Here is a 23,511-nt window from a genome sequence, read left to right as displayed (position 1 = left end):
ATTGTGGATGCCTGGCTAGCAGACTCCTGCTTAAGGCAGCTGGAGCTCTAAAAAGGGTCTGGAGTCCTGCTTAGGGAATTCTTTCTCTCCAGTCCTTAACATCTCAGCACAATTAAAGGTAAAAGAGACTTCCAGAAGGGTGCATTAACGAAGGCTTCTCATCCACAGCCGTGCTTTTCACAGTTTTTAACAATGCTGTAACAATGCTTAAATACAGAATCTGAATCTTGTATCATGTGTACTGCAGTAGCCAGCAGGGCGGACGCCGCGCAGGGCGCCGCACCCCGAGCCCTCTAGGGGGCAGTGGCGGGGTTTCCGGAGAGCCCGCACAGGTCTCGCGAGACTGTCAGAAGAGCGGGGCGAGGCGTTGGAGGAGGGCGAGCTCTCGCGATAACTCTGCCTTCGGCCCTTAGGCTGGTCTCGAGGTGTCCCTGTTCCTCCGAGGTCCCTCTCGGCCCTTCGTGGAGACCTGCGAGCGGGTAAGAGCGGGGCGGCGGGCAGGCTCGGGGCTCCCAGCCCGGAGGAGTGAGCTCGAGGGCCGCTGGGGCCTCGGCCCGGAATGAGGCCTCTAAGTGCACCGTGCGTTCGGGCCTGTCTTTCTCCGCTCCCCCCCCCCACCCCCGCCCGCCGGGCCTGTCCTCCCCATGCCCTACCCCCGCCGGGCCTGTCCTCCCCATGCCCTCCCCCCGCCGGGCCTGTCCTCCCCATGCCTCCCCACAGGTCCTCCCCGTGCCCTCCCCCCTCCCCGCGCCGGGCCTGTCCTCCCCATGCCCTCCCCCCGCCGGGCCTGTCCTCCCCATGCCCTCCTCCCTCCCCGCGCCGGGCCTGCCTCCCCATGCCCTCCTCCCTCCCCGCGCCGGGCCTGTCCTCCCCATGCCCTCCCCCCGCCGGGCCTGTCCTCCCCATGCCCTCCCCCCGCCGGGCCTGTCCTCCCCATGCCCTCCTCCCTCCCCGCGCAAGGCCTGTCCTCCCCATGCCCTCCCCACAGGTCCTCCCCGTGCCCTCCTCCCTCCCCGCGCCGGGCCTGTCCTCCCCATGCCCTCCCCACAGGTCCTCCCCGTGCCCTCCCCCTTCCCCCCGCCGGGCCTGTCCTCCCCATGCCCTCCCCCCGCCGGGCCTGTCCTCCCCATGCCCTCCCCACAGGTCCTCCCCATGCTTCCCCACAGGTCCTCCCCGTGCCCTCCCCCCTCCCTCCGCTGGGCCTGCCTCCCCATGCCCTCCCCACAGGTCCTCCCCATGCCCTCCCCCCTCCCCCCACCGGGCCTGCCTCCCCATGCCCTCCCCACAGGTCCTCCCCGTGCCCTCCTCCCTCCCCGCGCCGGGCCTGCCTCCCCATGACCTCCCCACAGGTCCTCCCCATGCCCTCCCCCCTCCCCCCGCCGGGCCTGTCCTCCCCTGCCCCTTCCCACAGGTTCTGGGCAGCCTTTTCTTGCTATGTTGTCAGCTTACTCTCCATAAGGCCAGCCCCCACCTCTCTCTTTTGGAATATAGCCCATCCATCTTCACTTACTCTACTGTAGCTCCAGGCTCAAGGCCACCACCTCCTCCATTCTGTCCTTACCCTGGCTCAGGTGACTGTCCTCAGTTTCCTGTGTCTCCTCCTTGGGTCTCTGGTAAGAGGTGGGGTTTGTTTTCTATAATGGATCGATCCAGAACCTATAAATACAAAGAACTTGTTTGTTTGGGCATTTATTTTGGGGAGGAGGGAGGGCCTACCAAAATGCAGTGTTAACATCCTATTTAATTCTCCCAACAATTTCTAAAAGTAGTATGATTTTTCTCCCTTTGGCAGCTAAGAAGAGAAAGCTTGCTCATTCATTGATTCATTGTACCAGCAATCATTTATTTCAAAATGCTAATTTATTCATTGCTGTAGGCTCAGAGTGTTGTGAATGTAGCAATTAAGAAAACAATAGAGAACAAGCCCAGAATTCTGATGGTGGGAATAGTAATAATGTCAAGGATGTGTCATGGGTGGATGCAGTCAGGGATAACAGAAGTTGGAATGCTAGTTTAGAGTTCATCTTTTAAAAAATGTATCAGGCCAGTTTGTGTTGTTTTCTAGGCAGGTAAGGTTTGCCATAATAGCTGCTTTTGGATGGACTTGATGTTCCCTCATTCACTTGGTAATTTGGAATATGGCTATAAAACTGGAGTTAACTTCCCTGAGTGAGAACAGAACAGATAGTCATAGTTGGCTTATTTCTGTACTGGGATCTTCCTGTGACATTTTTGAACTTTATAAATGGAGGGACATTCATTTACTATTTGTGGCTCAGTAATGTTACTTAATTTGCTTTTTTTTTTTAATCGTATTGGGGCTTAAACTCGAGGCCTGGGCACTTCTCCTTTGTCCCTTGGCTTTAAATTTAGCTTAAGGGACATTGCTTTAGCACTTGAGCCACACCTCCACTCATGGCTCTTGGCTTGTTAATTGTAAATAAGAGTCTCTTGGATTTGTTTGCTGGGGTTGACTTTGAACCATGATCCTCAGATCTCAGCCTTCTGTGTAGCCAAGATTACAGGCATGAGCCTTTAGTGCCTGGCCTTGATTTGCTCTTTTCAAGACTTTTCTAGGGGCTGGGAAGGTGGCTCAGTGGTAGAGTGCTTGCCTTGCATGCCTGAGGCCCTGGGTTTGATTCCTCAGCACCACATAAGCAAAAAAGAAAAAAGCCGGAAGTGGCGCGGTGGCTCAAGTGGTAGAGCGCTAGCCTTGAGCTGAAGAGTTGAGGGACAGCGCCCAGGCCCAGAGTTCAGGCCCCACGACCGGACCCAAAAAAAAAAAAAGACTTTTCTAGCTCATGGAATTGTTCAGAGAAAGAATGAGATCAACAAGAGTAACTTCACCTATGTTACTGCTTAGGACAATAATTTCCCTTACCTTTTGTTTCTCTGTTTCCTTTTCTCTGAGTCTTTGTCTTGGGTTTCTAGGGAAAGTGCTAGATGTTGAAAGTTTTTATGATATTTTATTTAAATAAATTTCTACAATTACATTATTCCTCTTGGGAAAATATTTTCAAAAGTGGAAAAGCACAATGATAAAAGAAGGTAGTCTGTCAGAGCTGTTAGAATTACAAAGGACTTCCTACTCTTATTTGCATAAATGAGTACAACTATGCTAGAATCTTAGGAAACTGTAGGGTTTTCATAAATGTCATGGACTAAACACATTCTCTATTTGAGAGCCTCTTGTTAGTGATTCCTAGCATTGTACTTTTCTTCATACAACTTAGCATACTGGAAGGAATTCAGTCAATTGCTACTGCTGGGCTTCTTTCAAAAATAACTCTGTTATTTAAAAAAATAGTATTTTCTACTTTTGGTTGGTTATTCAATGATAAATTGTCTTCTAGATGGCAGATTTACCAGATATCATTAGTAAACAGTAAGTGTTAGGTTTAGTTAGGTCTGGGTTGGCTTTACACTATATGATCTTGAGATCTCATCCTCTTGAGTAGACAGGATTACTGGTGTAAGCCACCAGTAATTAAATACTAAGTATTTAATCATGTCTTTAAAGTACCTGAGTGGCTGGGGGCTTTTGACTCAGACTTGGGATTATATCTTGGCTTTTCTACTTGGAAACTTGTTACTGTAAGCAATATATTTAACCTTGTTAAGTCTTGCTTTGTGTGTGCTTATACTAGGGCTTGAACTCAGGGCCAAGGTATTCTCCCTTAGCTTTTTTGCTCAAAGCTGGTACTCTACCACTTGAGCTCCATTTCTGGATTTTTGATGGCTAGTTGGAAATGAGGCTAATGGACTTTCCAGTCTGGGTTGGCTTTACACTATGATCTTGAGCTCTCATCCTCGTGAGTAGATAGGATTACTGGTGTAAGCCACCAGCAACTGGTGTCTTTTTTTGTTTTTGTTTTTTTGATGGTAATGATAATACCTTAAAGGTTTGTGAGGACTAAATGAGAAACTGTCTAAAAAAGGAAAAACTTCTAGTACACATTAGGCTAGATTTAAATATTTGCAGAATTTATTCACTTAGGAAAGAACTCTGTAGCAAATAACTACATAGCAAGGAACAAAGAGATAAAGTCCCTGCCTATGTGCAACTTACCTTGTAGTTTTTTTTTTTCTGGAGATGGAGCAGAAGATAAATGGTTTCTATATGTCAGACTGTGATATGTACTATAGAGAATAATGAAGTATATGACAGGGAGGGGAGTAAAGAGCCCTTTCAAAAACAATGCTAAATTCAGCAGTGAATTCAGTGCCTCAGTTCACATGTTGATTAGCTGTGAAAGGCAAGCAAAGTGACCAACCTACTTAGCCCAGTGGCTCACACCTGTAATTGTAGCTACTCAGGATACAGAGATCAAAGATCATGGTTTGAAGGCAGGCTGGGTAGGAAAGTCTGTGAGATTCTTATTTCCAACTAACCACAAAAAATCAGAAGTGCCTCAAGTGGTAGAGCCCCAGCCTTAAGCAAAAAAGCAAGCCTCAGTACTGCCCCACCAGAAAAAGAGGACCAACCACTGGGTGTGGTGGTGCTTGACCATAATCTCAGCATTTGAGAGGCTGAGATAGGATGATGATGATGAGATTGAGGCTAGTCTGGGTTACACCGCCAGACTTTGTTTTAAACAACAACAGCAACAACAAACAAAACAAAACAAAAACAGTCCATATGTAAACTTTAGGATTAAGTTCTGCTTGGTGAGAGAATTATAGGTGTCCACAGCATTTGTTACTCTTCCTGCTCCTTTTTAGCCCTTCTAGTATTTCTGTCCAAAGTTTCCACTTTGGCTTTGTGTTCATTCTTGGTAAATATACATTGTCTCAACATAGAACACATATTAACAGTGTAGAAGTCTAGCCAAGGAAGGTCAAAACAGCATCCACTTGGGTGCTGCAAGTAGTGTGAGTACCTAATAGAGCACCTAGTAGAGCATCTAGTAGAGCGCTGTGCTTGACAGAGCTGCCATGGTGTCCACCCACCTGTTGATTGTTAAATCACAGCACTGTAGTCATCATTGGTAGACTTGCACTCAAGCTTACACTGCTTCAGATCTTAACATGTCATGCCCACTTCCTGAATTGGATACATCCCTGGTAAGTGGACAAAATAATTATTCTGAGGGCACTGCTTTTACTCACCTGGCATGACTCACTGTACACCCTTAGCTATTCTTATCTGAAGTTGCCATTCCTGGGTTTTCTTAGCTTGATGGTGCAGTGGAACCAACAGGTTCCTTTTGGGGGCTAGGATTGTGTTACAGAACATTGAGTCTTAGGATTCCTCCTGCCTAGCATTAACTCTAGTGTTCTATAGATGTGACAATTTGTTCAACCAACTATGAATAACTGACAAAAAGGGTTAACAGTAAAGGGTTTTTGGCTTGTTGTCAATTTTAGTCTCCAGTAGGAAGTCCAGTCCCTTAATACTTGGACAATTAATTACAGCTCTCAAAAGAACATAATGTCAGGTTATGTTTTGAGTTTCATTTTGGCGCATTATTTTGGTCTTCCAGACTTTAGAGGAAGGAAAATACTTTATCACTTGTTTGCTTCTGTGGAGAAAACCACAAGAGATTTATTATATGAAACCAGGGATAAAATGGTATTTGTTGGTGAAGCTACATAAGTAACATGTTTTCCAGCTCTTGACTATCTTAAGGCAAGATGTTCACATTGAAGATAGGTCATGACCCCAGTTTTGAAAGCCTACCAACCTTTTTATTGATGTCAACTGAAATTTCTGTGGACTGAAAAGTTTGAGGAAAATAAATATTTCTCTAGCTCATAAACCTGCTGTTATTTGTGGAGCTTCTGGGCTGAGCATTGTGGTCTGGCTGCCTGGAAACACTTTACCCCACTCTCTAGAATTTCAGTGGCAACACTCATACTAGTTTTGTCTTGTTTGAGGAAAACAAAACAAAACTAGGGATAGTTGTATAAAGCTTGGGATGTCTGAAATCCTAGCAAGCCGGAAGCTGAGGCGGGAGGATTGAGTTTGAGGCTAGCCTGGGCTACATAGTGAGATCCTGTCTCAAAAAAAAAAAAAAAAAAGGACTAGAATGGGAGCTGGGAAGGTGGCTCAGTGGTACAGCGCTTGCCCAGCATGCATGAGGGCCTGGGTTCCTCAGCACCACAAAAGCAGTAAAAGTTGGAAGTGGCGCCGTGACCAAGTGGTAGAGCGCTAGCCTTGAGCTGGAGAGCTGAGGGACAGCGCCCAGGCCCAGAGTTCAGACCCCACGACTGATCAAAAAAAAAGGGGGGGGGGACTAAGATGGACAATATTGTCTAGATTGTTTTCTTGGCTTGCTAGGATATACAGGCTTTAAGGTTTATCTTTGGGCAATGGGCAGACAAGTTTATGAGCATGGTAGCCCTCGGGCAGTACTGTGTACCTGTGTGGCCTAAACATTTTCATGAAGGTCATAAAGTTTCCGTGAACTTTAGCCCATGTTCCTCCCATCTAACAGGTAGATAGCTAAGGTGCAGCAGCTTCTAAGCGAGGGCGCCAGGTTTAATGGTCAGCCCAGCTCTCCGGTGGGAGCGTCCTGCTCTCAGCTGTGTCTGGAAACCTGCAGCTGGGCTGGGCAGCCGCCGGTGCGCAGTTGTCCTCTGGGAGGCCTGAGGCCACGCGCAGGCGCAGGCGCACGCGGGCTGAATGCGGGGGAGGGGAACGTGACCGGGTTGCAGGTGGCAGTGTCTCCGGGTGAGGGGACGGGAGCCAGGAACAGCCCGGCGAGGGCGGTCCTTCCCCGCCTGCTGGCCGCCTCACCACGGCCCCACAGTGCCCCGAACACCGACGCGTCTCAAGGATCTGGGGTGCAGGCCGGGTGGGGCTTTGCGGGTGGTGAGCCGGGCGGCGGAGCGGCCGAAGCAGCAGCTCCGCCCACAGCAGGCGGGGCAGGGCGGGGCGGGGCGGGACCGGACAGGGTGGGACTCAGGCTCGACCTGCGGACGCCCTCGGGAATAAAGGGGCCGTGTGGGAAGCGGCTGCTCTCGGAACGACGCCCCAGGCAGGCACTGGCTGGAGCCCGGTCGCCGCCTCAGGTAGGGACGGCGCCCAGGCCGGTCCGACGCCCCAGGTAGGCAGGGGCGGACCGGGCCGCCGCGGGCCCTGCTCCCCGGCGCCGTCTGCGGGATTGGCGTGCGGGGGTGGGGCTGCGCTCCTGCGCACGCGCGTGGCGGCCGCGAACCCACGGTTGCGGCGGTGGAGAGCGGGACGAGCGGTTCCTCCGCGCTGCTCCTGCGAGGGGCGGTGAGAGGCCTAGCAAGCCGCCCGAGTCACTGTCACTCTTGCTTAATTTTGCCGTTAGTTTTCTAGTTTTTGAACCAGAAACGCCTTCGTAATTCTGTCATTCAATGGTAGAATTTTGTGGTCGGTTTTCAGTTTTGCAGTTACTTTTACGAGATTCTTGAAGAAACCCGAGCGCTAGCCTGTAGTAAGTTACCACCGTCTCATCTAGCCCTGCCACACCCGCGGGGAGCTGGGCCTCCTGCCCAGGCCCTGAGGTGTGGAGGTTAGCGGAACACACGCGCACGCACACTGATCCCGCCCGGGCACAGATGGCACGCCAGCCCGGAGCCAGCCCAGAGCGGCCATCAGAACTGATTTTTTTTTTTTTTTTTTTTTTGGGTCGGGTCGTGGGGCCTGAACTCTGGGCCTGGGCGCTGTCCCTCAGCTTTTCAGCTCAAGGCTAGCGCTCTACCACTTGAGCCACAGCGCCACTTTCCGACTTTTTTCTTTCTGCTTATGTGGTGCTGAGGAATCGAACCCAGGGCCTCAGGCATGCAAGGCAAGCGCTCTACCACTGAGCCACCTTCCCAGCCCCCAGAACTAATTTTGATGGGTCCTGAAGGCTGCTTTCCTAACTGGCTCCACTTGGCAGAATTTAACCTCAGTCCAGCCTTCTGCGTATAGCTACTATGCCTATACTAGGTGTTTTTGTAGTGTTACCCAAGACAGATGATTCTGAAGAACCATAGTTTATTGAGAAATGTGAAAACAGACTGTAAGTCTTTAGGAAAGAAGTTTCAGTAGTAATTTACATTCTGCTGATGTCAAGTAAAATAATTTGATAATGCACTAAAAGAAGGAGAAGCCCATTAGGTTTGAGAACCCAGGACTAGATCTTTAATGGCAGTGACTCTGGGCCTTAAGGTGTCACTTACGTAAGAGATAGCTTATTATTATTATTACTATTTCTATTGAAGATTGAACCAAAGACCTCTAGCATCTCAACACATGCTGTACCAATTGAACTACACACACCCTCAGCAAATTTTCTGTCTTTATTTGTGGGTTATATAGTTACAAAATAGTCACAGTTTGGAGGGAGTTTTGTGGTTGAACCTTATAATGACTTAGCTTCATTTGTGGTTAGTTGCTCAATGTAGGTTCCAAGATCTTTGACCTTCATAACTAGTTCTGTGAAAACATTGTCTAAGTGAGACATGTACATTTTATAGAAAAAAAAAAAACCTGTTGAGGAAACTCCAGTTCCTCCGGTTTGTGGGAAGGGTCTGTTTCTCTCCTCTCCTTTACACTTTCCCTCTACTCTAAAACATAAGCACAGGGATCCTAGTAATAGGGAAGTTTTCAAATCAATGTGTCTCAAAAAATAAACATTTAAGACAACCCTACTTTGACGTGCTAAGGCAGTAGTTTGGATTATTGAGGTGAACAAAAGGACATTTTTAGCAATTTTTAGAATTAAGTTGGCTCAGTCTTTGTGCAGGTGAGAAAACAGAAAAAAGTATACATGTTTGATATATCTTAGGAGATTTAGGCTGTTTTTGTCATAAGAGGGTTTCATTCTAAAATATTATGTAGGTAAAGAAGGGATGGGAGCCATTATTTATTTTATTTTATTTTATTTTTTGTTGGTCGTGGGGCCTGAACTCTGGGCCTGGGCGCTGTCTCTCAGCTCTTCAGCTCAAGGCTAGCATTCTACCACTTGAGTCACAGGGCCACTTCCAGCTTTTTCTGCTTACGTGGTACTGAGGAAACAAACCCAGGGCCTTATGCCTATAAGGCAAGCACTCTTATGGTGGAGCCACCTTCCCAGCCAGGGAGCATTTTTTATTACAGAAGCACCACTTCATTATCCTAAGTGTGAGTTTATATTGTTATTCTTTCTTAGAAGTTAGGTTTTGAAAGGGCAAGTGGTAGCCTGGGATGCCAGGGTCAGTGGCTTAAGTCAGGGTGTCCTGGTGGGGAAGGCCTTGCCAGATTGGGTTCTGCTTTCTATACAGTGAAGGTCATCCCAAGGTCTTGATTGGCTTTAAACACCTATTAGTACCAATTATGAAGCTAACAATTGGAGTAAGTCAGCATATAGGGGCTGGGTAAGTGCTTAGAGGCAGTTAAGGTCTCTCTTTACCCCAGTGCACTCTTCTCTATGTAGCTTTGGTTAAATTCAAGTTAAAGGAGACTTAGACCTATGCATAGATTTCAACATGCTGAAAATCAAAATGGAATTGCTCATGCTAAATTTTCTCATTGCCAACCTGAAATTGTTATTTGATAACCTTACATGAAGTATGAAGTAGAAAGAGAACCTAGTCAACTTTTCCCCAGGCCAGCATTAGTTGGCATGATATTAAGTTCCCTCTGTTTTAATCCTTACACAAAGAAGTGACATGAAATAAACTGATGTAAGTTCTTTCCTCATTGTTCTAGCCCTTTCCCTCCTCACAGGAACACAACTTCAGCTTGTTCTAAAAACAACCTCTTTTGCTCAGCACTTTGAAACACTTGTCTTTTATGGAATATTGCCTAATTACAGAGTTAAAGCAAAAAGCCAATTAAGATCTGCAAGTTGATGTGATTTTGTCTTTTGATACTAGTATCATTGTCTCTTTTTTTCCAGAGGAAAAAGATCAGAGAGGTTGTTAGGAGCACCTGAGGTGCAAGCAGTAAACATAGCCTGAGGTCAGGTTGTCAGCCATCTCTTAGCTGGCTTGTTTGCTATGCTTGGACCTGAAGCAAACAGTCAGTTACTGTTGAAAACAACTGCGTGGGCTATTACCCTTATGTGTGTCTCTTTACTTCCCAAAGTTGGCTCAAACTCATGTTCTGAGCTGGCCTTGTAGTCTTCTTAATCTTAGATCTGAACGTTCCCTCTTTATCACAGTACCAGTAATGACATTCCCTCCTTTCTTGGTACCTGGGCTAATGAAGTCAACTGTTGACTGGGAGGGGAAGACTGAGCCAGCCAGAGGGCCAGACATTCTGGGAGTGGCCATAAAGACTGGTTTTCTTAGTGGCTGACAGTTGGGCTTTAAAAACTCAATATTCTAGCTGGGTACTGATGGCTCACATGTGTATTCCTGTTTAGGAGGCTGAGCTCTGAGGATCAAAGCCACCCTGGGGGCAGGAAATTCCATGGTAGAGGTGTAGGACAAGTGGTAACAAAAAAGCCAAGCAAGAGTTGAGGCCCTGAGTTCAAGCCCCAGAACTGACTTCTACCCCTCCCCCCCCCAAAGAAAGACCTATACGCTAACAAAATGACTGTTTTGAAGGATAATACTTGGAGATTAAAAAGCAACACTACGAATCCATTTTGAAATTTTTTAATATTGTGGTACATTCTGCCCATAGCTGATAAGGGGAAAGTCCACCATACTATTTTGGCTGTAGTCTCTGGTTAGGCAGTTATACAGCACTTGTGTTTGAAGAGATTTGTTTAGTAGTCTGCCCTAACATTCAGTTAGCTCCTGTCTGTTCAGTGTTCTAGGGTTTTTGACAATTTTATTAGATTTGACCTTGGCAGCCATGGTGGTATTCCATACAAGTGATCTTTACCACATTGAAGAGTTTACTGCATTTGAAAGACAGCTAAGCACACTTTGCATGACACAGAGTATGGCTGGGTAATGAGGTAACCCCAGCTCTCCACACCTTTGGCTGACATCTGCCTGTGCCGTCAGATGCTTTTCAAAGTGCCTACAATGTGTGCAGAGTGTACATGCCCTTGCTGTTCTGTGGGCTACTTACTTGTGACAGAGTCAGTGGAGTAAGCACAGCTGTTGCCAAGGTCAGAAAAATTCCACAGAAACTCCTGACAGAGTGAATTGAGGAAGTTATCTTTTGGGGCACGGTGGGGAAACTAAAAAAAAGCAGAAGTAGCAGGGGAACTTTGGAGTGTCTTGAATTCTGAAGCTGCTGGCTTTTTTGTTGTTGTTGTGAGATGGTTGAAAGAAAGGCTGTTCAGCTGTCCTCCCATCACTTTCTTTTCTTATTTTATTTTTGGATGTTAATGGGCCTGAACTCAGGCCTGGGCGCTGTCCCTAAGCTTCTTTTTGCTCAAGGATGGTGTTCTACCACTTTGAAGCACAGCTCTACTTCTTTTTTTCTGGTGGTTAGCTAGAAATAAGTCTTACTGAAGTTCCTACCTGGGGCTGGCTTTGAACTTTGATCTTCAGATCTCGGCCTCCTATGTAGCTAGGAATTACAGGGGTGAGTCACCAGTGCCTGGTGTCCATCAGTTTACATCTAAGAGTGTGACCCTTGCTACTTTTGTCCTTGGCACTTCCTCCCCCTCACCCCCCACCATGCTGGGGGCTCTAAACCTCATCTTGAAGACACAGTGGAGATAAATCAGGTTTCCTTTTGTCTCAGATGGTCAGCCAGCTATTTGGAGGGCTTTGTCTGAGGTGGTTGTCTTTGGGACTGTTAGAATGTTCTTCATGGGTCTGATAATGTCTCCTGAAATCCTTTTGCCTAATAGAGCTCTTCTGAGCAAGCCTAATTCTTTCATTTATCAGGTGTCCAAATATTTGAGAGTAGTAACCATGTCCTGGGAGGGTAGTTACTTCTTATCTAGGCCAAACAGCCTTCCTTTCTGCAGAAGTTTTTCATGGGTTTGAGGTCAATTTCCCTTTTTTGAGCACCCTCTCCCCTGAGGTATGTTACCCACAAATAAACTTGAGTCTTATCACAGAACAAATTATTCCTGTGACTTTTGGTAAATGCAGCCAAATAGTATGTAAGTTTTCCTCAGATTTGGCACAGTACGAGTTACATGGGGCTTTCTTTCAGTGGTAGATCTCCATTCTAAAGAAGGAAGGAAGGAAGGAAGGAAGGAAGGAAGGAAGGAAGGAAGGAAGGAAGGAAGGAAGAAAACTGTAACCCCTCTGTACATCACCTTTAAAATAACAAAAACATTTTAAGGAGGCCTAAAAAAAAATGTTCTCTTCTGGTTTGTTGCTCTTAGTCAAGTGCAAGTAATTACCTTTTTTGGGGGGTGGGGGTTGGTCATGGGTCTTGAACTCTGGGCCTGGGTGCTGTTCCTGAGCTCTTCAGGTCAAGGTGAGTGCTCTACCATTTGAGCCACTTCCGGTTTTCTTTGGGGGAGGCCGGTAGTTAATTGGAGGTCAGAATCTCATGGACGTTCCTGCCCAGGCTGACTTTGGTCTTCAATCCTCAGATCTCAGCCTCCTGAGTAGCTAGGATTATAGGCATGAGCCACTGGTACCCAGCAAGAAATCTACCTTTTAAAATAAAATTTAACAGCTATGTAGAAACTGTTGCAGAATCTGCTTCCAAAAACTATACACAAGTCTTAGTAAATTGTTGTGGACTGCTGCAATGATTGCTTGCTTTTCTTTATGTTGAGAAGCCCTGTCTTGAGCTATCCAAGATAAATAGCAAATTGTTCTTCCAGCGAGTTCCTAAAGCTATATTATACATTGCTTTACTGAAACTCTTCTTTTATTGTATCCTTCTAGCTTTTCACTCTACTATTTCTTCTCTCTGTCTGAAGTGTGGTCTTACCAGAGAATCCTCTATATTTATTCCTATCCACTTTTGTAAGCACCTTTATATGCATGTCATGACATTATTTTGTCAGACTTATATTTTTTGGTGGTACTGGGGTTTGAACTCAGAGCCTTAGACTTGCTAGGCAGGTACTTTACTACTTGAGTCATGCTCCTCACCCTTTTTTTGCATTAGTTTAAAATAAGGTCTTTGGTTTTGGTCCAGGACTGGCCTCTTACTACTTCCTTCTCCCTATAGCATCTTAGATAGCTGGGATTACAGGAGGCTTGCCTTGCTGAGATGGAATCTTGCTAACTTTTTGTCTGGGCTAATATCAAATCTCAATCCTTCCAATCTCTACCTTCAGCATAGCTAAGATAATAGACATAAGCATACCCTGGCAGACTTATATTCATTTTTTTAAAATCTCTTAATAAAAGGTTTTAATTTTGGGGCTGGGAAGTTGGCTCAGTGGTACAGTGCTTGTCTTGCATGAATAAGGCCCTGGGTTTGATTCCTCAGCACCACATAAACAGAAAAAGTTGGAAGTGGCACTGTGGCTCAAGTGGTAGAGCACTCACCTTGAGTTGAAGAGCTGAGGGACAGCGCCCAGGCCCAGAGTTCAGGCCCCATGACTGACCAAAAAAAAAAAAAGTAATGTCTTTAGTCGGGCGCCGGTGGCTCACGCCTGTAATCTTAGCTACTCAGGAGGCTGAGATCTGAGGATCACAGTTCAAAGCCAGCCTGGGCAGGAAAGTCCTTGAGACTCTTATCTCCAATAAACTACTAGAAAACCGGAAGTGGTGCTGTGGCTCAAGCGGTAGAGCGCTTGCCTTGAGCTGAAGAGCACAGGGACAGTGCCCAAGCCCAGAGTTCAAGCCCCACGACCAACCAAAAACAAATCAAAAAAGTTTTAATTTTGACAGTAACAGGGTAAGATTGCAGTCTAGGACACCTATCAACAGGGTGAGTCACCTGTGAGGAATAAAGGAATGGTTGGAATGTCTTGACAAAGTAGAAAACCATAAAAAGCATGGAAGAAATCTGTTTGGCACTGGAAGTTTTGTGCATGGGCTGGTGAGATTTGATGTGCGGGTGGCATCAGTAATAGGTCCCTCTAGTCGAAAGCTAGTCTAGTGTTTGGGTATGAATGTCATCTGATCTTGTCAGACAGAATGAGAGAAGGTTCTTGGAGAAGTAGCCAGTGCCACATGTAAGAATCCTCTCTTCGTGGACTCCCATTTTTCCAGGGTTGGCACACATGGCTATATATATATTCTTGATAATTTCATAGGTTTTGTATTCTCCCTAATTTAAAAAAGTTTTCCTAATAAATTTAGGCATATGGCAATTCTAAACAAACATTCTAAACTTTATCAAATTATCGGTTAGTATCTTATTTTCAAAGTAATTATAGATCTCTTCACACATTTTATTCTAAATCTGCAAAAAGAAATACTTGCCTCATGTGACTTCATGTGTGTATAAACAGACGCTTATATTTCCTCCCTTCTCCACCCCTCCCCCCAGCTCCCTCCCTTCCTCTCCGCCTTCCCTCCTAGGGATCCATCCTAGGGCCTCACATAGGTTAGATATGAGCAATATTCTCAGTTCAGAAGGTTAGCATTCTCATTAATAGTCTAGTCATGATTTTGGAGACCTGTATCCTGTTTATTCAGTTGTTAGTATATTTTTTTCAGATACACATATTCACATCTAAAGTGTTATAAAACATATGTATAGAATTTTATAGCAAGAGCAGAGGTGGAGGAGAGGAGGTGGAAGAAGCATTATACACTGAATGTCCTGTGTGCAGGGTCCTGGGTAGGTCATTAATGAGAACTGGTGGAATGATCATTTGAATGTGGATGGAAAGGTGGTTTGGGGTTATAAATAGCCTGCTATTTGGACTTTCTTTTCTCTTTTTAAGGAACAGTGAGCAGAATGAACACCCTCCAGGACCAGAGTGGCTGCTCCAGTAACAAAGAACCCCTTTTGAGGTGTAGTGATGCAAGGAGGGACTTGGAGCTTGCTATTGGTGGAGTTCTCCGTGCTGAACAGCAACTTAAAGATAACTTACGAGAGGTGTGATATGTGCTTTTGTCTTCATTTGGACTCATCTTAGAGTACTGTGCAGTACTCGGCCAAGGACTTGGCGTCCTAGTGTAGACTAAAAAGTTTGACCCATATGGTGTATTTAATTGTTTAACCCTAGTCAGCTGCCTGGCATGTTGGTGCCTTTGATCTTAAGAGGAAATAAGGCAGATGCTAGCATCTGCACTCTATACTTCCCCACAGAGTTTTGTTTAGCATGCATTTCTCACTGCTCCTGTGTGGCCCCTGCATCAGGCCCTGTTATTACTGAAAAACAAGGAAGGGAGCCCCACTTAGTTCGTCCTCATGATGTGTGAGGAGCCACATGTGCATAGTTCTGTCAATCTCCCCTGAAGTGTGTTAGTTCCAGTTGTATTCTGTTGAGTGGACAACTAGTACTTGAATTTGAAACAAAACATGATTACATAGGAAATACGTTTTATGCAATAATGAAGTAGATGCTCATGAATGGTTCATAGCTGCTGTATTTAGAATATGTGTGGATCACTGTTTACTCCCTATAAATGTTTGGTTTATAAGTTACATACAGTGTCCACCCTAACGGTCTTGTAGCTATTGCCTTATATTATAGCTTTGCTAAGTTGGCCTCCTGTAAATGACAGCTCATTTTACACATGACAAAAGGGGTAAAGGCCAGACATCAGTCTTTGTTTGCTGGTGAGCTTGTGAAGCTATGTTTTAAAATTAGATGGGAAATGAGAGGGATTAATATCTCTTGCCTATCTTTATATTTTCTCCTGATTACTTTAGAACACTTAAAATCAAATCCTTTTAGGAAGAAAGATTTTAGAGCTTAAGTATACCTTGATGGCTAGAGTGTGTGTGTGTGTGTTGTGTCTGTGTGTATCTGTGTCTGTGTGCATGTATACACCAGTCCTAGGGCTTGAACTTAGGGTTTGGATGCTGTCACTTGAGCCATAGCTCCATTTTTGGCTATTTTGGCGGTTAATTGGAGATAACAGTCTCATGGACTTTTCCTTTTCCAGGCTGGCTTTGAACTGGGATCCTCAGTTCTTAGCCTCCTAAGTGGCTGGGATTACAGGTATGAGCCACTGGTGCCCAGCAATGGCTGAGGTTTTAAAACCAGAAATCATAGGAATTTGTGGGGTGAGCTTACAGGCTTGAAGCTGGAAATTATGGGCAGAGTTTTGAGTCTGTGCTTTTTTGTGAAGAGTCACCCATAGGTAATTGGACAATCAGAAGGATATCTGACCCATGAAAGTTTCTAAACCTTATTGTTTGCAGGAAACCTCCCTTAGGCATCTAACACCAGGGAAACCAATGTTTTTCTAGGTGAAGGCCCAGATTCACAGCTGCATCAGTCGCCACTTGGAATGCCTTCGGAGCCGAGAAGTGTGGTTGTGTGAGCAGGCGGATCTCATCTATCAGCTTAAAGAGGAGACGCTGCAGCAGCAGGCTCAGCAGCTCCACTGGGTAAGCAGCTGCACACTGGAATTGGTCTGAGCTCCACTGGGTAAGCAGCTGCACACTGGAATTGGTCTGAGTATAGACTCTGGTTTCCAGAGGCTGTCTTCTTCATAATGCAGCATTAATATAAATCAGATAAAAGTTTAATCTCTCTGGTTTTAAACTCAAGTCAGTGTGCTACCACTGGAACCACATTTTAGACCTTTATGCTTTTTTTGGATAGGGTCTCCCTTTTTTTTCCCCCCAGCCTTGGACTGTGATCCTCTTGTTGTGGCTTTCCATGTAGCGACCATACCTACTTTATGATTCATATGAGGAATCTTGCTTATTTTGCCTAGACTGGCCTAGAATTGAAATCCTCCTGATCTTGGCTTCTGAGTAGATGGGAATACAGGCACAAGTCACTGTGCCCAACCCCCTAAAAGTTTAATCTAGATGCTGTTTGTTAAGTTAGTTACTTCATTGTAACTGCCTGATTTTTTCTTGTAGTTATTGGGCCAGTTCAATTGTCTTATTCACCAGCTGGAGTGTTCCCAAAACAAAGACCTAGCCAATCAAGTCTCTGTGTGCCTGGAGAGGTAAAGACCCCTTTTATTGTTTTTATTTCTGGCTTTTTTTCTTCAGTACAAGAATGTCAATTTGCAATTCTTTTCATATGTTGGTTTAACTTGACATTTCTCTTCTTGTGATAAGATCATGTTTTATGTACTTAGACTTTCTGATAAATGAGTAAACCATCTACTTTTAAGTTTCTTAGAAAAGTCTAGTCATTTAAAATTATACATATTCCTTGAAAACTTTTAATTAAGTGTTGTAAATTAAATTTTAGTTATTTGTATTTTTACCCAGACTGGGCAGTTTGACCCTGAAACCTGAAGATTCTTCTGTCCTTCTCTTTGAAGCAGACACAACTTCTCTACGCCAAGCCATCACCACCTTTGGGTCCCTTAAGACCATTGTGAGTAGATTGAGCTTGGGTGTTACATAGGGTGCTTCTCTGGGTTCTGGCCCCACAGGTCTGTTCACCAAGTTATTTTTATTATGCAGCACTAACCTACAGAAGCTTCCTGTTCTGATTACGATGAGCATCTCATTAATAAGTGCATTAGGCTGGCAGTTCTTACACTGTACTATTATCTCATTGGTAATCTTTGAATTTGTCTTTTATCTCTTTAAATACTGCACATTTTCTTTTTATAAACTTTATGGCTTTTTCTCATTTGGGTCTTGTTAAAAGTAGTGGTACTACCAAACCTAGTGTCAGTCCTTATATGATAATAATAGAACTCTCAGATTGGATAATTCCTTTGTAGGAATTAACAATATCCTAGTGAAATGGTAATGCTTTGCTTAATCCTTTTCAAATTTAGAATTGTAGTTTCACTTTTTTGGTGGGAAAGTGGCATAAACATGCTTAAATGGTTTTAATTTTATAGCAAATTCCTGAGCACCTGATGGCTCATGCCAGTTCATCAAATTTTGGGACCTTCATAGAGAAAAGAAGTTATGTCTCAATGCCAGAGCAGGTAAAAATCTCATTTTGGTTCTGATAATTGAGTCACTGTAAAAAAGCTGCCAGGGATAGTTTATATAGGTGAATGCTTAAAGCATTTAGTGAAATAGAAATTTAGTTGTTAAATAAGAGAAGGCACTCCATCATTTCATAGGAAATGATCAATTATTATCTTATTGGTATTGGCTTTCTCTTGAGGATCCTCATTCTAATTCAAAGATTTTTGTTTTATTTTGTTGCTGTTTGTTTTAATGTTCCTGGTATTTGAACTCAAGGGCTTTATGCTTGGTAGGCAGGTACTCTAGCACTTGAGCCATGTTCCCAGCCCTGAGATGACTTATTGCAAAATCAAGGTGAATAAAAAAGATCTAGATATTTGAATTGAGAACTCTTAGAGATTTTTATTCCTTATTTTGAGTTTGTAAGAACTGAGGCTCAGGGAAGGCATGTGACCTAATCAGTCAGTAGCAACCAAGGAACCTGTGTCTCCTGTTTTTCTGATGAACTTTCTTATGAACATTTAATAATACCTGGTTAAGCAGCAAAATTTATGTGACTTCCAGAAGTTGGCATCCAGTAGCACTGTTCTTCCTCTCAGTGAATGGCTTCTTGGAAGCAAACCTGCTAGTGGCTGGCACGATCCTTACACACCCAGCACTAACCCTCAAGACTGGCTCACCCAAAAACAGACCTTGGCGAACAATCAGGTATATGGCTGGCATTACTGTTTGTAATGTAGATACTATAGTAGTTACTAATCTGGAAACGTGTGTGTGTGTGTGTGTGTGTGTGTGTGTGTGTGTGTGTGTGTGTGTGTGTGTGTGTGTGTGTCATGCACGTGTCTCGGATGTGGGGCTTGAACTCTGGGTGTGGGCACTGTCCTTCAGCTCAAGGCTAGCGCTCTACCACTTGAGCCATAGCACCACTTCTGGTTTTCTGGTGGTTTATTGGAGATAAGAGTCTCACGGGCTTTCCTGCCAGGGCTGGCTTTGAACTGTGATCCTCAGATCTCAGCCTCCTGAGTGGCTAGAATTACAGGCATGAGCCACTGGTGCCCAGCTGGAAACATCATGAATTACAAAAGGAACATCTATCTCTTTATTTTAGAATGCTTAGCAAATAATTTATAAAGATAATACAAGCCCATAATCCTTACATGTATACTTTTTTCTGTACATATACTTTTTGAAAATAATTCTGTAAGCTCTGCTTTGGTGTGCATATTTTTCCTACAATTATAACTTGAATATATTTTTTTTCTATAGAACATTTCATTGTTTGGCTAGAACTTAGATTCCAGTTTTTCTAGACATAAAACTCCCTTAAAACATTTAGGAGCAGCCGGGCGCTGGTGGCTCATGCCTGTAATCCTACCTACTCAGGAGGCTGAGATCTGAGGATCGCGGTTCAAAGCCAGCCCGGGCAGGAGAGACCGTGAGACTCTTATCTCCAATAAACCACCAGAAAACTGGAAGTGGCGCTGTAGCTCAAGTGGTAGAACACTAGCCTTGAGCTGAAGAGCTGAGGGACAGCGCTCAGGCCCAGAGTTCAAGCCCCATGACCGACCAAAAAAAAAAAAAAAAAAACATTTAGGAGCTACTTATCTATGTTCATTCTTATTTCCTTAGGAGTAAATTACTAACCCTTTGGTTAGATACATCTTGCCAATTTTACTTTCTAGGAAGTTTGTAACATTTGATAGTCCCACTACCAGATATTTATTTGCCATTAAACCTCTTTAACAGTAGGATTCATTTATGGGATTGTTTCTTCTCTGAACTTGACATACTTTTGCTTTTGAATCTTTTGAATTTCTGAGGCATGAGCACTTTTTTAGAATTGTTCAATGAGTTGTCCAGTCTATTTATGAAGGCATTATGTAGAGGTGCTAGTCTTTTTCTGATTTTGTCAAATAAGCTATAATACTTAGCTTTCATTTTGTACTTGAAAACTTAAGAAAATGTAATTTATGTAGTCATACATATTTAATAATCAAAAAGAAATCTCTTACCTCTTTGCTTTGCATACTTGAAAATACTGAGCAAGTTAGTGTATAAACAATGGCAATCATAATTACTCTGGTAGACTAATGTTGTGTTCATCTTATGTAGACTTCTGCCGGAGCCTGCAGTTTCTTCAGTAATATCTGGGGTAATCTGAAGGGCTTAGAAAACTGGCTCCTGAAGAGTCAGCAACAAGAAGGTCCTGGAAAGCCAAGTTCCCAGAAGTGTAACAGCTGTTCTATCAATGAAGGTGAAAAGGCAGAAGATCTAGTGCTCCTTGATCAAGATGAGATGGACCTGTCAGATTGGCTGGTGACTCCTCAGGAACCTTGCAAGCTTGAGAAGCCTGAGAATGGCAGCCATGAAACCAGTGAAAAAATTAAGCTCTTGTTCCAGGTGTTCCAGGAGCCCTACAGTGTGAATGATTGGCTTGTCAAGCCTGACTCCTGTACCAACTGTCAGGGTAACCAGCCCAAAGGTGTGGAGATTGAAAACCTAGGCAATCTGAAGTGCCTGAATGACCACTTGGAGACCAAGAAAACACTGTCCACCCTCAGCATTACTGAGGATTGGCTTGTTCAGAGCCATCAGGACACATATAAAGTAGAGGAAGTATGCAAAGCCAATGAGCCCTGTACAAGCTTTGCGGAGTGTGTGTGTGATGAGAATTGTGAGAAGGAAGCTCTGTGTAGGTGGCTTCTGAAGAAAGAAGGGAAAGATAAAAATGGAATGCCTGTGGAAGCCAGACCTGAGCCTGGGAATCACCAAGAATCCCTAAATGTGTGGCTCTGTCCTTCCAGAAAAGAGGTAACAGAACAAGCTAAGGCACCCAGAGCCCTGGCTCCTGCCCGAGTTTCCGATTCCTTCCAAGCCATATGGAATAGTTCCTTATCAGAGTGGCTCACCAGGTCTAGTGCTGAGGACAGAGCTGGCAAACAAAAGCTTCAGAGCCCTATGACTACTTCCTGGAGTCCCTTTAACACTGCTGATTGGGTCTTGCCAGCCAAGAAGGTGGGAAACCTTAGCCAGTTATCTACAGGAGAAGACAAGTGGCTACTTCGAAAGAAGGCCCAGGTGAGCACACATCAGAATTGCTCTGGCTGACCTTGCCAGATCCTTAAATATGTTACAAGCTTAATTGGCAGAGGAAGTAATTTTGGTACTTGGTTACAAATGTTCAAGTTTATTGATGCACTTCTCAGCCCTCCCCACCCCTCTTCTGCAAACAAACAAACAAGGCCTATTTTGCTGCTATCCACATTGAAGACTTGGGGTTCAAATAAACAATTGTTGCCTTTGTTCTTGGTTATAAGAATGATGAATATTTGCTTTTTTTCTTTAGGCAAACTATTTGGGAGGGGAATTTAAGCCAGTCTCTTGTTAGTCCAGCTGTCCTGAAGCAACCCATCCTTTTTGTCTTGGTGCAGGAAGTATTTCTTAACTCACCCCTACAAGAGGAACATAACTTTCCCCCAGACTGTTACGGTCTCCCAGCAGTTTGTGATCTCTTCACCTGTATGCAGCTTAAAGTTGATAAAGAAAAGTGGCTATATCGAACTCCTCTACAGGTGAGCACAATGTCACTACTGCATTAGATTGTAGTTTCTTCCCACATATGAAGTCATGCTTTGCTCACTAAGGTTTATTATTATGTAGATAGGAGAGGAACTCCTAAAAATTTCAAACACTGGACTTAATGTTCTAACTTAGCATATATGAAAGTGACTTTTCAAGATGTAACTTCAAATCCTGGGTGGATCATAATTCTAAGTGTTTTAAGGTAGGGAGAATTTCTCTAGTGAGGTGACTTATCTGTGGACTTGTTTTTTTTTCTTTTAACCAGATGTGATGGAATGGACTGTGAAAGTCGAACAGCTTTTCTGCAGATTATCACACATCCACGAGCTGAGTGACTGCAGTTTGCCAAATCATTGTATTTCTAGTCTGATCAATGAGCTTACTTCTTTTATGTCTGACTTTAAACTAGTGAAGTCATCAAATTATGAGTTGCTTTATAAAAGAAAGGCTATTTGTTGATGCTGAGGTGACAGTCTTTCTTACTGAAGTATTCACTTAGTACACCCACCTCTTTCCACTAGAAATACAGCATCTTGGTGGGCAGGTTTTCACCAGCTTCCACAGCTCAGATTGAGTGGTTACTAGAACAACAAAAACACTGTAGTTTTAGAAGTGAAGTATTTTATAATCAAGGTGCGCTAGTGTCTCCTAAAGCCAGTAAACTTCTCAAACCTTTTGACTGCCCTTTAGATACTTCTTTTGCTATGGGCTTTCTTCTAGTGGTCCAAAACCAAGTGATTATTCTGTTCAATTAATTTATAGGATAGTTCACACAAGTAATTAACCTTGTCAATTTAGTAGGTTTTGTTCTTAATGACATTAACTATCAGACATTTTAGCCTACATGTTATTTCTATTAATTTTTCATTATTTGAAATGCAGTTACTGAAGATTTTGCCTTTATTCCTTTCTCTGAATGTTATTAAAGTATCCATTGAGCTGTTTGAGGACTCTTGTTTCAGAACCATTTTCAAGGTAGTCTTGGCTTCTGTCATCATATACAGACCTTATATGCTTTAAAAGAATCCCAGCGCTAAGAGAAAAAGGGTGAGAGTTGGAAATCTAGTACTTGAATCAGTCATTACCCTAGGATTACTGGTGCATCCTGTGTAAATGGAATCTACGCTTGACACCTCTGGTGCTTTTAACTGGGGATAAAGTCGAAGTCCTATCACTGCAATCAAGTGTTCCTGAATCTCCCAAATAGTACTGTGTGAACAGGCTGTTTTAAACACTTGTGCCTTGGGGTGCTTATTGAAACTTTATGAAAACTGTTGACATTTTATCAATATCCTTAAGTTTCTTTGTAGGAGAGAAGTGGGATTTATGTTTAAAAGTTCTCTGCAAGATCTCAACTGCCTTTTGGGCTTTGAAACTATCAAACTTCCTAACTGCCTATGTTACTGGAAATACTTCAGTGACACAGTTGACTCTGCCATACAGGTTTACTACAACTCTTTGAACCACAGCTATAAAGAGCCTTTATTTTCTTCTCCCCCCCGCCCCCCTCCCCCCATACCATTGAGAATTACTAACATAAAGGTGGTGGGTTCAAATCAACTTGAGTCTTTCCAGCATCTTAGGTTGCAGAAAATTTTGTGGTTTCTCTTTTGAGCTCTTAAACACTGTATTTTACATTATTAATCACTATGCTGACAAGTATGTGAAACATTCTTTTGCATTGATGCATTTTATACCTCTCCATTAAAAGCATAACAGCCACACCATGGTTGTATGTGTCTTTATGAAACTGATACGTTGTTTGGAAGTACGTGATAACCTTTGGTTAGAACATACCCATGAAACAATTTAAACATATAAATGTGTATATTTCCCTATCAGCATAACTTATGAATCTTAAGTTAGCAAAGTACAGGTAATTACTTCCATTTCAACTTTCTCCCCCCAAACTCATTCAAATCTACTTTTAAGTTTATGGAGCTTAACACCATAAATGTCACCATTTTCTTTTACTGAGTATGTGCTTTTTTCCAACTGCACAGCTCCAAGTTCCTTAGTATTACTGTTTCTGTGTGTACTCTGCAGTGTAGTTTACTTATTAATTTCATCTTTTGGATAAGAAAACAAACTCAAATAGCTTGCCTTTAGCTTTACAAGTCTTCTTAGAAAAATTGCAGCCCACAATT

At 43.8% G+C, this 23,511-nt stretch overlaps 1 protein-coding gene across 3 annotated transcripts; it reads left to right on the top strand.

Annotated features, from left to right (window-relative positions):
- Window positions 1-398: 398 nt before the first annotated feature.
- Window positions 399-22,306, top strand: Ncoa4 (nuclear receptor coactivator 4). 3 transcript variants are annotated; one of them, XM_042696295.1, is made up of 10 exons: window positions 399-479; window positions 14,658-14,812; window positions 16,136-16,276; window positions 16,760-16,848; window positions 17,120-17,228; window positions 17,707-17,796; window positions 18,347-18,490; window positions 19,895-20,860; window positions 21,214-21,354; window positions 21,630-22,306. In XM_042696295.1, the coding sequence occupies exons 2-10, from the start codon at window positions 14,672-14,674 to the stop codon at window positions 21,633-21,635; spliced, it is 1,827 nt and encodes a 608-aa protein (XP_042552229.1). In that variant the 5' UTR covers window positions 399-479; window positions 14,658-14,671; the 3' UTR covers window positions 21,636-22,306. The 3 variants fall into 3 exon arrangements, with proteins under 3 accessions (XP_042552229.1, XP_042552231.1, XP_042552230.1); XM_042696297.1 differs by lacking the exon at window positions 399-479 and adding an exon at window positions 1,592-1,620; XM_042696296.1 differs by lacking the exon at window positions 399-479 and adding an exon at window positions 6,944-7,014.
- Window positions 22,307-23,511: the final 1,205 nt, after the last annotated feature.

The sequence above is a fragment of the Dipodomys spectabilis genome, unplaced genomic scaffold, assembly GCF_019054845.1.
Source record: "Dipodomys spectabilis isolate Male_0828 unplaced genomic scaffold, ASM1905484v1 ptg000207l, whole genome shotgun sequence".
Lineage (NCBI taxonomy): Eukaryota > Metazoa > Chordata > Mammalia > Rodentia > Heteromyidae > Dipodomys > Dipodomys spectabilis.
The sequence above is the reverse complement of the archived record's forward strand: the minus strand, read 5'-3'. Positions and strand labels throughout refer to the sequence as shown.